At 50.8% G+C, this 12,648-nt stretch overlaps 1 protein-coding gene across 1 annotated transcript; it reads left to right on the top strand.

The window, feature by feature from the left end:
• The first annotated feature begins 3,351 nt into the window (after nt 1-3,351).
• Nucleotides 3,352-11,698, top strand: LOC116748657 (non-classical arabinogalactan protein 31-like). Its single transcript, XM_032621757.1, has 3 exons — nt 3,352-3,418; nt 5,924-6,011; nt 11,044-11,698. Exons 1-3 carry the CDS (start codon nt 3,352-3,354, stop codon nt 11,696-11,698), a joined length of 810 nt encoding a protein of 269 aa, XP_032477648.1.
• The last annotated feature ends 950 nt before the right edge of the window (nt 11,699-12,648 follow it).

Below are 12,648 nucleotides of genomic sequence, written 5' to 3' on the forward strand. Positions count from 1 at the left end.
TCTACATTGGCGGTCACTTTTCTTCAGAATCTTGAAGCTCTTCCTCCATTATTCCTGGCTTCTGTTGTTGCTGTTGAGAAATCCAACAACATTTGGATTTGTCATCCTTTTCTCTCTTCTCACATCTCCTCTTTTTGCCCCCTGCATCCTGAAATTTCCCCAGCATGTTGGGGATAGAGATATCAGCCCAGAGTCTATCTCTATGAATATTTGTTGAATGATTCATGGATGGATGGATGGAGGCATGGATGCACAAATAATGATCAGTCCCAGGCAGCACGTAGAGGCATGCTAAACGACTGCTATGGCAAGTCATGAGCTCTGTAGCTGCCAAGCAAGAGGAGAAGGGAACTGCAGCTGCAGAATCCAGCTCCTGGCTCCAAGGCTGGGCTCAGCTTCTTCTAGCTATTAACTCACTAGTGAACAGGGGTTCTCAGTCTGGGTTCTCTCCACCCCCAAATGGTCTGAAGATAGAATTCAGGGGTGTCCATGAACTTGGTGGGAAAAATTATATCATAGGCAACAAACCACGGTAATGTTAGCGCTACGTTGAAACCAAGAAAAATCACAGATATTTTTGTATCATATTATGGTTGTCACAGGTATCTCAAAATACCATTTGTGCCCTGCACTACTTTAATATTATGATTGCTATTAGATAGTGTGAGATACAGATTACTCTTGTCCAGTCTTACCATTAATGCACTGAAAAAACATATATAGTACTAGATCAGAAAACTGGTTTTTACCATATTTTGATGTTTATTCCAATATCATTGTTTTAGGGTTTTTTTTGGTAATTCTGTGTATTTTATTGTATGCACTTACAAATATTACTCAGAGAAGGGGTCAATCGGCTCCATCACATTTTACTCAGGGGTCCATGGACAGAGATGGTTAAGAATGCCTACAAGGGCAGCCCCAGAGTGTCCAGAAGCCCAGGAAGAGAGCTAAGCTCTGGTTAGACAGCCCCGGCTGGCTTGGCCGCTCTCACCCACTGCTCCTCTGAGCCCAGCGCACAGAAGTCGAGTCTCACGGGATGTGGAAGGAGAGGAGAGTCCATCACCGAGAGCCCCGAGCTGGGCCAGGCTCCCTCCTCAGCACCCGCACCTGGGCCAGTGGCAGCTCCAACGGCAAGAGTCCTTTAGGTGGACACTTCGAGGGTTCTGACATTCAGAAGAGAACGCTTCCTCCCAGGTCCAAGAGGCTAATGACTAGGTATTTTTGTGTCTCTTGGAGCCATGGGCCAAAGCTTGCCCCAGCTCTGCCGAAAAGGACACAAAGACAGAAAGCACATTTGGCTCGGGTAGTCAGAGCTGGAATTAGCACCTAGAATAAGAGCTTGTGCAGTGCACTACCAAGATGCCCCTGCAGGACCCAGGCATTCCCTCATTCTCCTGGCTGCCGGGACTTCCGACCGCTGGGGGCTCAGAGCTGAGTCCCTCGCCAGGCACTGCCTTCAGCTGGAGGGAGCTGACTCCCCTAAGGCCACTCCTTACCTCTGGGCTGCCTGCATCCAATGACTGTCCCTGTAGGGGGAGGAAGGCCCAGCCCCTTGCCTCAATATGGAACACTCTGAGGGCCTCCCCAGCTCCGGAGCTCCTGTGGGACCGGTTGGGACCTCTGTTGCGTCTTGATCAGAGTTCAACTTCTCTTTCTGCCTAATCCTGGGGCTGGCTAATGGAGGTGGAATGACTGAGGGGTCCCCAAGACACGTATGTCACCAAATTAAAGATGATGTCAGTAACGCACAAGCATGTGGCCTGTCTGTGACCCGGGAAGAGCATCACAAACAATGGACACTTGACCATAATCTGGTGACGCCTACGGACCCCTTCTCAGAATAGCGTTTGTAAATGCACACAGTCAAGTGCAGAGAATTATGACTTTGGCTTTGGGTAAACGGCCAGTGGATACATGGTAGACCCCCATGTCACTAGGGTCTGGAACTGGGAAGGTGGGGGTGACGTGTCAGATCCGACACACGAGGGAGACTGGTGGTGACTGTTGACTGCCCCCAGCATCCTCTTTTCTCTTCTTTCTAGTAGAATCACCACTCTCCCCTAAGTTTAAGTGAGGAGCACAGCCACCCAGTTGTGGCCTGCATTGGTTCGCTTGGGCTGCCATCCCAAAGCACCACACACTGGGAGGCTTCAATAACAGAAACTTATTTTCTCACAATTCTGGAAGCTGGAAGTGCGAGATCAAGGTCTTTGCAGGGTTGATTTCCTCTGAGGGCTCTCTGCTTGGCTTGCAGACGGCCGTCTTCTCCCTGTGTCTTCACAGGGTCTTCCCTCTGTGTGTGTCTGTGTCCTAATCTCCTCTTACATAAGGACACCAGTCATTCTGGATTAGGGCCCACACCAGTGGCCTCGTTTTAACTTAATCACCTCTTTAAAGGCCCTATCTCCAAATACAGTCACATTATGAGGTACTGGGGGTTGGGACGTCAACATATGAATTTAAGGGGACATAATTCAGCCCATAACAAGCCTACATTCCCCAACCCCCTTGCAAGCCACGCAACTGAAATCAGTCCTATGAGCTATGCACAGAAGTGCCGTGCACAGCTTCCTACAGCTTCCGGGTCAATTCCCTAAAGGCAAGCCACGCAGCTGCCTGTCTTTGGTTTTTCCCCTCCCAGTGGCTCTGCCTTGGACACAGATGGAAGTCACACGTTGGGATGGCGGGGCTCACTGCTAACCTGGGCCCACGGACAACTCCATGAAGCACAGCTGTCTGCCCATACTGGATGGTCACTGTAATAACGGCATAATCTGCGTGGCCCACGGCAGTCAGCATTTATTCCATTCGTGTGTCTGCAGGCTGGCTGAGAGTCGCGCAAGGCCTCTTATGAGCTTGTTTCACTGGCAGGTTGTGGCTTCCACCCCCATGCCATTGGTCATGACAAGTCAGCTCACTGAGTATTATTAAGTCACGGTGCAAGGCAGTAAAATACCTGGCACCTCTAGCGGGGAAAGTGTAAAGACACACAGCAAAGAGGACAAATACAGGAAGGGGTGATCAGGTAGGCCAATAATTTACCGTGCTTGCCTACATTTAGACGATTATGTGAGAAACAATGAGAGCTCTTTCACGTGTCTTTTCGGATGCCGTGTTACAGTAGTTTGGCCTGTAGCCTAATACAAGACCAAGTGTATACCCGCCAGAGCAGCCAGCATCGGGGAGCACTGAAGGGTGAGCCTGCAGCCCAGAGCCAGAGAAGCTCGACCTCATCAGCATGCCCATCACTGTGTCCAAGAGGCTAGTGGGGGCCAGAAACAGGGGGCCAGCCTGAGAGGGCCAGGAGACAAGGAAGAGAGGACCACAAGTCAATCCATAACACAGAACATGAAGCCAGCGCAGAAGAAAGATCCAGAGTTTATTGAGAACAAGGGAGACGCTGGCCTCAGAGTAGGTAAGAGAACAGTAGGCAGTGAAGAATTCTGCCTAAACGTCTCTCCAGGGCTGAAGGGTGATCAGGCGTACAGAGTGGTAACTGGGAGTCTTGGAAGGCATTTGAGCAGGGGAGAAGCCCGTTTACATTTGTGCTTTGGAAAGACCTCACGAGGGGAAGGGAGCAGCCGTGTGACCACCATGCACCGTCACCCCAGGGCAGCGGACTTACTGGCACATCTTGCCTGGAGCACAGATTGAGACAGGTGGGGCCGCTGGGGAGAAAGATCCACGTAGATCTGACGTGACGGGGACTTGTGTCCACAGAAATCCCCTAGGACCGCTCTTCATGAGAACAGGCACGAATTCAAGGGATCAAAAGAGCTGGTGGCCTGTTGAGTTGAACTGGCATTAACACCCGTGAAATATAGTCTCTGAAGTCTCGCAGTCCATCTCTCAACTCGAAAGCTCTTGCAAACCCATAAAATTAATGGCAAATCATTTAAAATCGGCGCAGTTAACTCTCGGAGCTTTATCTCAGCCTCGCCCTCCGGAAGCCAAGCCGCAGCGGCAACTGCTGCTGCGTTGTCTTAGATTTCCAGAAGCAGGGAACGGTCTTCAGTCCGCTGCGTGGCTGATTTCTTTTTCAGGCCTTCTCCGTAGCGGTGGCTGAATTTGTGGCAGGTCAAGTGACTTTCCCCAGGGAGTGTGTCCCCTGGTTCTGGCAGATTCTGCGCTGTCCGTTGAGAGAGGAGAAGTGTTTGGGCCACAGCTACAGGAGGGGCCCGACCTGCTGGGCTTTACGTTTCAGAACAAGCGGGAGCCCTTCTGGGTTTAAATTCAGGACAGCACAGCCCATCACTTCTCTCTCTTTGGGTCCCTGTCTCTCTCTATTATTCCCCTGTCCCTGCGATGCTGCCCCTCTCTTTCTTCACGTGCCTTCACATTTGTCTTGGCCCCACCTCTCTCTCTGCATTGAAATCTGAATCACTGTGCGTGCGTTTCTCTGTCTCTGTCTCTCCCTGTCCCCGCTCTCTTTATGTCTGTCTCTCTGTGTCCTTCTGTCTGTCTGCCTGTCCCTTTACATTAAGCCTCCGGCTCTCTGGGTCCATGTCTTCCTCTGAATCTCTGTGTCAGCGTATGTCACGGTGCCGGATTTTGGTCGTTGTTGTCCCCTGGTGGTGACTTGTATCGGGAAACCCTAGAGCCCCCTCTTGGAGATTCAGGACACCCACATTAGCACGTCAAGAGCACAGTATTGCCCTGCAGAAGAGAAGCCTTTCTGGTTCCTGTTTTACCCTGTGCTTTCCACCTGACTTGTTCGGAAACAGAACCACGTCCCCACCCGCAAACACCTACGAACAACCCGCAGAATAATGTTAGACCTTCTGCTCTGTGCCCTGGCCCTGCTCATTGATATTTCTGCCTCTCCAGCTCTCCCTTTTCCTTTCTGCGTCTCTGTGCCTCTGTTTCTTTCTTTCTTGAGTACCTGCCCTTTCCCCAGCCCACTCCCATCTCTCATCTCTCTGTCTCTCTCTCTCTTTTTCTCTCTCGGTCTCGTGTCCCCTACGCCTCGGGACAGCCTTGGCTGTGGGATGGGGGTTCCTTGGCCTCTCCCAGAAGCCAGGGGGCTGGGAGGGAGACGTGGTGAGCATGTGGGTCGGGGTGAGGCCGAGTGGAGGGGAGTCTCCAGCGGAGGACTGAGACTGCCAGAGGATCACCATGCTGCGGCCACCGCGTGTGCTTCCAAGTCCCGAGCGGCAAGTGCAGTGGGAAGCACGTGGGGTCAGCTCGCCTGTCGCAGGACTGGGGAGGTGCCCGGCCCCGCTGCCTTCCACAGACACCGCCAGAGATCAACCGAGGCCACAGGGGCCGAGGAGTAACACGAACAGTGGTAAAACGGGGGAAGAGTGAAAATGGGCTTTGGAAAGCACATTGTTATTTCTTATTGCTGTCCACATTTTCCTTTCCCCTCTCTCCTGTAACTTACCCTATAACTCCTCTCCTTATTTTCTGCCTGAGGCCCTACTTCCTTTACCTCAGTCTTTTGCAAGCGGTTCATGTGTCTCTGCCCTCTGAGAGTGTCCTAGCAGGAAGGCCTGGCACCTACCTGATGCTTTAGACTTTATAGATGTCACCAAGAACATTACACACGCTGTTGCAACAAGCCAGTGAGAGAGCAGCCCTGCTCCCATTTCATAGACAAGAAAACCGAGACCCAGAGAGAGTGAGTGACTTGCCCAACATCACTCAGTAAACAAGTGAACCTCAAGTCAACCAACCCGACCAGCTCCCCCCGCCCCGGCGCACCTGTGGCCTCCTCCGGGGAGGGGCCTTTCGCTCTAGGAGGAAAACGTCACTTCTCTCATCCTTGTCCTGGTCCCAGTACTCCTAGCTTGGTGACTCCGGACAAACACTCAGATGACTCCAGAGCCCCCTGCGCTGAGTCGGGGCCCAGACCGTGGGGATGGGAGTCTGCACCCTGGCCCTGGCAGGTGCTTTGCTGATCTATCTTCTTTTTCTCCAGCCTCGGCTCGATTACGCCAGGAGGAGCTGGCCCCTGTACAGATCTTTCTGGATCCTGGAACACTGACCGTCAGCGACTTTGGTGGCAGGTGAATTTCCAATCCTGTCTTACATAAGGAAACACAAAGTTCATATTCTCAAACATCCCAGAAGACCGTTCCTTAGCTATGGCCTGCCCTCATTAGGGACAAGATGAGGATGAGTGGGTGGGGCAGGATGGGCCGGGAAAGCAGGGGTCTCAGGGTGGGGCTAAGCTGGCTCTCAGATGGGCAGCCGCAGAAGGCGGGTATGGATCCAGTAGCTGAAGGCGCTGAGCAGCTGGGAAGAGCTGGTCCAGTGCGAGGCGCGGTGGACGTCTCATCTCCTTTAACCCTCAGAGCAGCCCTGCAGGCAGGGGCTGCCATCCTCGATCTTTAGAACAGGGATCTAAGGCTGACCCCCAGGCCTCCAAGTCCCCCAAACCAACCGTGTCTGAATGCAAACCCTGTTGGCCCTGCAGTGAAGCGACTTTCCCTTGGGGGGTGACGAGGGCTTCGTTCCCGGGCTGTGGAAGCCATGACTCAGGCTGTTGTATAAATGGCAACAAACCTCAGAGGAGGGTTGCGCTAAATGCCTTTGGTCTCAGGAACTTGATTCTGACCATCCTTAGACCACCAGTGTGGCCGGAGCCCAGGCCTTTGCTGCACATATGGGCTGGAGGAGGACCGGAGTTTACCTGGGGCTCCAGCGTGGATCTGGAAGGCACTCACCTGGGAAAGGAAATTATAAGACTTGAACGTGGTACTGCCACTTCGTTTACCGGAGCGAAGAATTGGGGAAAGCCTCAGTGCCCATCAAGAAGAGTCTAGATAAATAAGCAATAGATCAGCAACTACAAAGGCTTAGGGAGCTCTCTGAAACTGACAAGGAGAGAAGTCCGAGATATATCATTGTGTGATGAAAGCAAGCTGCAGAATATGATGTAAAATGGGATGTCATTTAGATTAAAAGACACACAAAGCCTTAGGTTTCCGTATGTAGCTATAGATGTGTGTCAACGCATAGTAAGAAGTCTGGAAAGAGACACCCCAAAGTGATGACGACGTTCTCTAGGGAAAGGACTGGAATGAAGGGGGGTGATGGCTGGAGGGGGGTTGACAAGGGGGAATTGGGATTTCTCTGTGGAGTTTGAGTTGCTTACAGCAAAAATATAATTATGTTCTTCTTGAATAATTAAAAATAAATGCATAAGATAATAACAAAAAATGGCAAATCTGCTTTGTGGATAATAAACACAGGGGGTGGAAGCTTGATATGTTTGATTGATTGATTCATTCATTCACTCATTCAGCCAATAAACATTAAAGAGTGTGTATCCTTTGAGACAGGCCCTGTCTAGGGGCAGGAGCTGCAGAGATGAAAGATGGAGCTTAGGATCCAATGAGGAAGGTAAATGTCAAACAAAGAATGACAGTCCAGGGTGAGAAAGTCATCCTAGGAGTTGTGATGGCCCAGGGAATCACATAATCCAGCTGGCCCGCAAGTACCCTGGAATTTTATTAAGAGGTTACATTTAGGTGGGGCTCTGCAGAATGAGTAGGAGCCCAACTTGCAGACAGGGAGAAGGGTCCCGGCAGAGGGGACAGCATGAGCAAACGCTGCAGAGCTGCAGAGCCCAGGGCCATTCTCCAGGGGGCTGGGACCCGTTTCCCCCTCCAGCTCCCTTTCTCCTGGAGCAAATGCATCCGATGGCAGTGTCCACCATGGCACCTGTATGAAGACACCAGATTCTAGTCTGACTCTGCCCTCTCAGTCACATAATCTCTCTGATCCTGTTTCTTGTCTGGAAAAGGGCAGAAAGCGGGGGTGGGAGGAAGGTGATAATTCCTGTCAAATTTCCAGGATTGTGATGAAGATCAAGTGGGATAATGGTTGGAAAAGCGTTTCATAAACACCAATATTATTTAGATTCCAGTCTTGCTTCTAGAAGCTGAGCTAGTTGCCTAAACAGAAAAATTAAATGAAAGAAGGAGAAGCTGAATATGCCCCTCTCATATCCCCAGACCCCCATTAACCAGGGACAGGCAAAACCATTTCAGGCCGTCTCCTTCCTGAGAGGTTAGGGATGCAGGGGAGAAGGGGTGGGGGTGAGGCAGGGAGGGCACAGCCTCGTCACAGCCATGCGTCGTGAGGACAGCTGTCCTTTCCAGCCAGCCTGTGTTGGGGCCAGGCCAGGCTCAGGCCCAGCTATGAAGTCACCAAATAAGATTTTCTTTGCTCTCAGACTTGGCTCTTTTCCATTTTTTTTACATCTTGCCAAGGAAACCAACTCTTGGAAGACTCTGCACTCTTTCCATCCTACAGAGGGGAGTTCTGGTCTTCCTTTTGGGGGTACCCAAGGGCCCCCATGCTGACAGGGCCATGGTCATCTCTGGACTTCGATGGCTCGGGATGTGAGCGGAAGCGCCACTCAGAGCCCCCAGGGCCCTCTGACTTTCTCAGGGATCAGAGCTGTGAGGTGAAGGGAGACGGCGCAATCAGCAATGGGGACAGGGATGGTGATGGAGGCTCCAAGGCTCTGCTGAGCTTGTACAGCGTAGCTCACTGCGGATTTCCATCCAGAACCTCAGACCAAGGAGTGGTCCATAAAAGCTGGCAACGGAGCTGTCATCCCAGAATGAAATCCACAGTGCTTGCGAGTAACTGCCCCTCACATACAGCGTTGGCCTGAGAAACCCAGGTTTATCATTTGTCGAGCAAAAATCAGAAGGCAGTTTAGGGAAAATCTATGGTAAGCTAGAGCCTTGTCTGTTGAATCCAGCTTGAGGTACGAGGGAGCAGCATGGATGGTGGGATCCTGGGATGAAGATCTGGATACCTGGGATCCTAGCTTATGGGCTGAGGGGGTGGGAGTGGGGTACAGACATGTAACAAAGCAGATATGAATGCTGTGGTGGCAGAAGCATTCAAGGGTCCCCAAGACCAGGCTTAGGTTTAGGGTTAGGACTCACATGACTCAGAGAGCTATTTTATTCATGGTTATGGTTTACAACAGTGAAAGGACACAGATGAATGGGTTAAGAGGTACAGGGTAGAGTCAGGAGAGACCAGGCACGAGCTTCCACCTGTCCTCTCCCAGCAGAGTCCTACAGACAGAGCTAATTCATGTAGCAACGTGTGGCAACCAAAGATGCTCACCTGAGCTTTGGTGTCCGCATCAGTTGTGTGGGCATGGCTGACCTTAGTCTCCAGCCCCTCCAGAGGTCAAACTGGTACCCCGTGGCCCAAAGCCCCCAGCATAAATCACATTGTTTGTGTAGACTACCTGGCATGGCCCAAAGACACTCTCATCAGGAAGAATATTTCAAGGGTGAACGGGTTATCTCCCAGGAGCTGGTCCAAGGCCACACCTCTCAGGGTGTGGACAGCCCTGATCTGCTGCAAGTCAGCCTTTGCCAGCGGAACTCAGAGAGAACTCAGAGCCTGATTTCTTTTCCCTGCCGGGTAAGACTGGGTGGAGAGAGAGGGCAGGAGAGAAGCTGGCCCGGCTGGGCCACAGCTGGCAGGAGAAAACTGCTTACCCAGACCTGCGGCTGCATTAGCCCAAGGGAGGATTGAGAGCGAGAAAGCACTCGGGAGGACCAAAGCTCCTCCATTCAGGGAGGGATGCTCAACTGGGTCAAATGTTGTTATAAAGATGCTGTGTAAGAAGAAGGACAGCCAGGACTGGGCTGAGGTGGATGGCACAGCTAGCCATCCTTGGCCCCTGGCATGGCCACTTTGCATGTGAGCTGATCTCCAACCCAGAGAAAAAAGCAAGCCGGGGTAGCTCCTCAGACACCTAGGAATAAAATCAGGAGGGAGGCTTGGGCTCACATGCGAAAGAATTTACTAACGACCAGAACTTCCAAAGGTAGGCAGGACTGCCTTGGCTGGTAGTGAGCTCCCTGTCACTGGAGCATGCAAACAGAGGCTGGGCGGCCACCTGTCAGCGATGCTGTGGAAATAATTCTCGCTCTGGGAGGAAGAATGAACTCAGACGAACCACTCCTCCTACTCTTTCCCCAGGTGACTGCACCTGGGCTGGGGCATTAACCACATTTTATACGTTCAAAACTCCCCAATTTTAAATTCCAACCAAGACCACTCTCCTTAGCTCCAGCATCAAGTCAGTTTTCCCATCGAATGTCCAGTACTATCTACAGCATGTCTGATACAAAGTGGGTGTTCAGTAACTATTTTTGAACAGTTGGATGAAAAGAAGTCCCACCCCCACCCCACTTCTCTTTTCCACTGGTTTTTTACCATCAGCACCACTTTGGGCAAACAGCTTTCCTCTTGCGAACCATGACCCATGACGCTTATACCAGCTGTGCCAGCTTCATCCTTCTCCACTCCATACCTCCACCCAACTGCTGGGACCCCCAGGGGCATAGACCAGGCGTTCTATGTTGCTTGCCATCATCCAGTGCCCTGCCACTGCACACGAACCACCTTGTTGTGTGTTTGCCTTCTCCCGATACTGGGAGTTTCCGGAGGTAGTGATTGTACCTGATTTGTCATTGCATACCCAAGGGCCAGCCCAGGCACTGGCATAGAGCAGGTGCTCAGAACCCCAGTGGGGCATCAAACTGCAGCATTCCCAGCTCTGACCTTAGCCCAGATGAGCTGGGGCTGGCTGCCCCTCCCCGTGCCTTCTGCCAGTAGAGCATGTATTAAATTAATGAACTTGCTTTTCCAGTGCTAGGAAATCTATTTCACTTTAATGAAATCCAATTAGTGCCTTCGCTGTGGAGCCCTGGCCCTTTCAGACTAAAGATGCCGAACTAGGGGATACCTCTTCCTGTAACCCAGATGTGCCTTCCCCGTCCCCATCTTCCTTCCAGGAACAGCATTGCCAACAACTATTTCTCAGCTTCTTTTATCCAAAAATACACATCTGCTTCCTACATTTCTCTATCTCATGATTCTATGAGTGTTACTCTGCAGGGTAATATGGGGAGGGTATTCTTTCACTTATGCATCTAGTCACCCACCTTCTCATTCTTGCACTTATTCATTCTCCGATCTGCCCACATATTCATCCATTCATCCACCCTTCTGTCTGAACATTCATTCATTTACCCACCTGCTCTCCCAAAGACGTATCTACCCAATCATCCAACCCACGCAAGTATCTACCCAGCTATCCACCCATCATTCCACCCATGCATCCACACATCCACGCATCCACCCACCCATCCATCCACCCATCTATCCACGCGTCCATCCATTCACCCATCTATCCATGCACCCATCCACCCCCCATCCATCCATCCATCCACGCATCCATCCATCCACCACCCATCCATCCACACACCCATCCATTCACCAGCTATCCATTCACCCGTCTATCCATGCCCCCATCCATCCCCCCATCCCCCCAGCTATCCATGTACTCATCCACCCATGCACCCATCCATTCACCCATCCATCCACCCATCTACCCATTCACCCATCTATCCATGCATCCATCCACCCATGCACCCATCCATTCACCCATCCACCCATACACCCATCCATTCACCCATCCATCACCCACACATCCATTCACCCATCTATCCATGAACCCATCCATTCACCCATCCATCACCCACACATCCATCCGCCCATCTATCCAAGCACTCATCCATTCACCCATCCATCACCCACCCATCCAACCCCCCATCCATCCATGCACCCATCCATACATGCAAACATAGCCAACAGACGTTTCCTTGAGAACATACTTTATATGAAATCCTTTGCCTGGCCCTAGGGAAACAAGATGAACAAGATTCAGTTACTCCCCTGGAGAAGCTTCCAGTCTAGCAAGAAAAAAGGAACACACAATGTTGTGCTCTTGCATTAATGAGCTCTTAGCTTAGGAGAATCTGGTGTAAAATACCAGCCCAACTACTCAGTAGCTCAAATTGCTTAATGTCTGTGTGCCTCCGTTTTCTCGTTGCAAGTGGTGCCCGCCTCATGCGTAACGGGATGATTAAATGAGATATTCATGTAAAGTGCTTAGTGGGAATCCTTGTATGCATTAAGTGATCAACAAGTGATCACTAATATTATTCTTCATAATATCGCTACCATGATCATTATTATTCCCCCGTACATTAATGATATTCCCCCATACCTTAATGATAAGATTTGATTACTTAGGCATTTAATGATTACTTTATACACTCAATGAGTATTTATTGAGTATATGCTGCATATCCCAGCCTGTGCTAAGCTCTGTGCCCTTCAGGAGTTTAGAATCTTATTGTGTACACAAGACAGATACACTTGAAATAGTTCCGTAGTAATAACAACCACAGAAATGTTTGCAATAATAATGACAGCTAATATTTATTGAGAGCTTATTATGTGCTGGATGCTGTTCCAAGCATTTTCTCTATATGAACTCATTTCATACTTATAACAACTCTGAGACAGGTCATGGTATTTTTCCCATTTTACAGATTAGAAAACCAGGACAATATCGCAGAGCTGATAAGTAGAGGAGGTGAGATTTGAACCACTGTCAACAAAAGGGGGCTCACCCGGAATGCACTGCTGGAATGTGCAGAGGGAGAAATTCCTGCCAGCAAGCTGCTTGGAGAAGGCGGCCAGGTGCAGACGGAACGTCCTTCTGGAGACAAGCATTTAGCACAGCCCTTCCCCAGATGTGGGCCGTGGACTGGCTGCAACAGATTCAGCTGTTCCTGAAACTCAGCC

Source organism: Phocoena sinus, chromosome 2 (assembly GCF_008692025.1).
Source record: "Phocoena sinus isolate mPhoSin1 chromosome 2, mPhoSin1.pri, whole genome shotgun sequence".
In the NCBI taxonomy this organism is placed as follows: Eukaryota; Metazoa; Chordata; class Mammalia; order Artiodactyla; family Phocoenidae; genus Phocoena; species Phocoena sinus.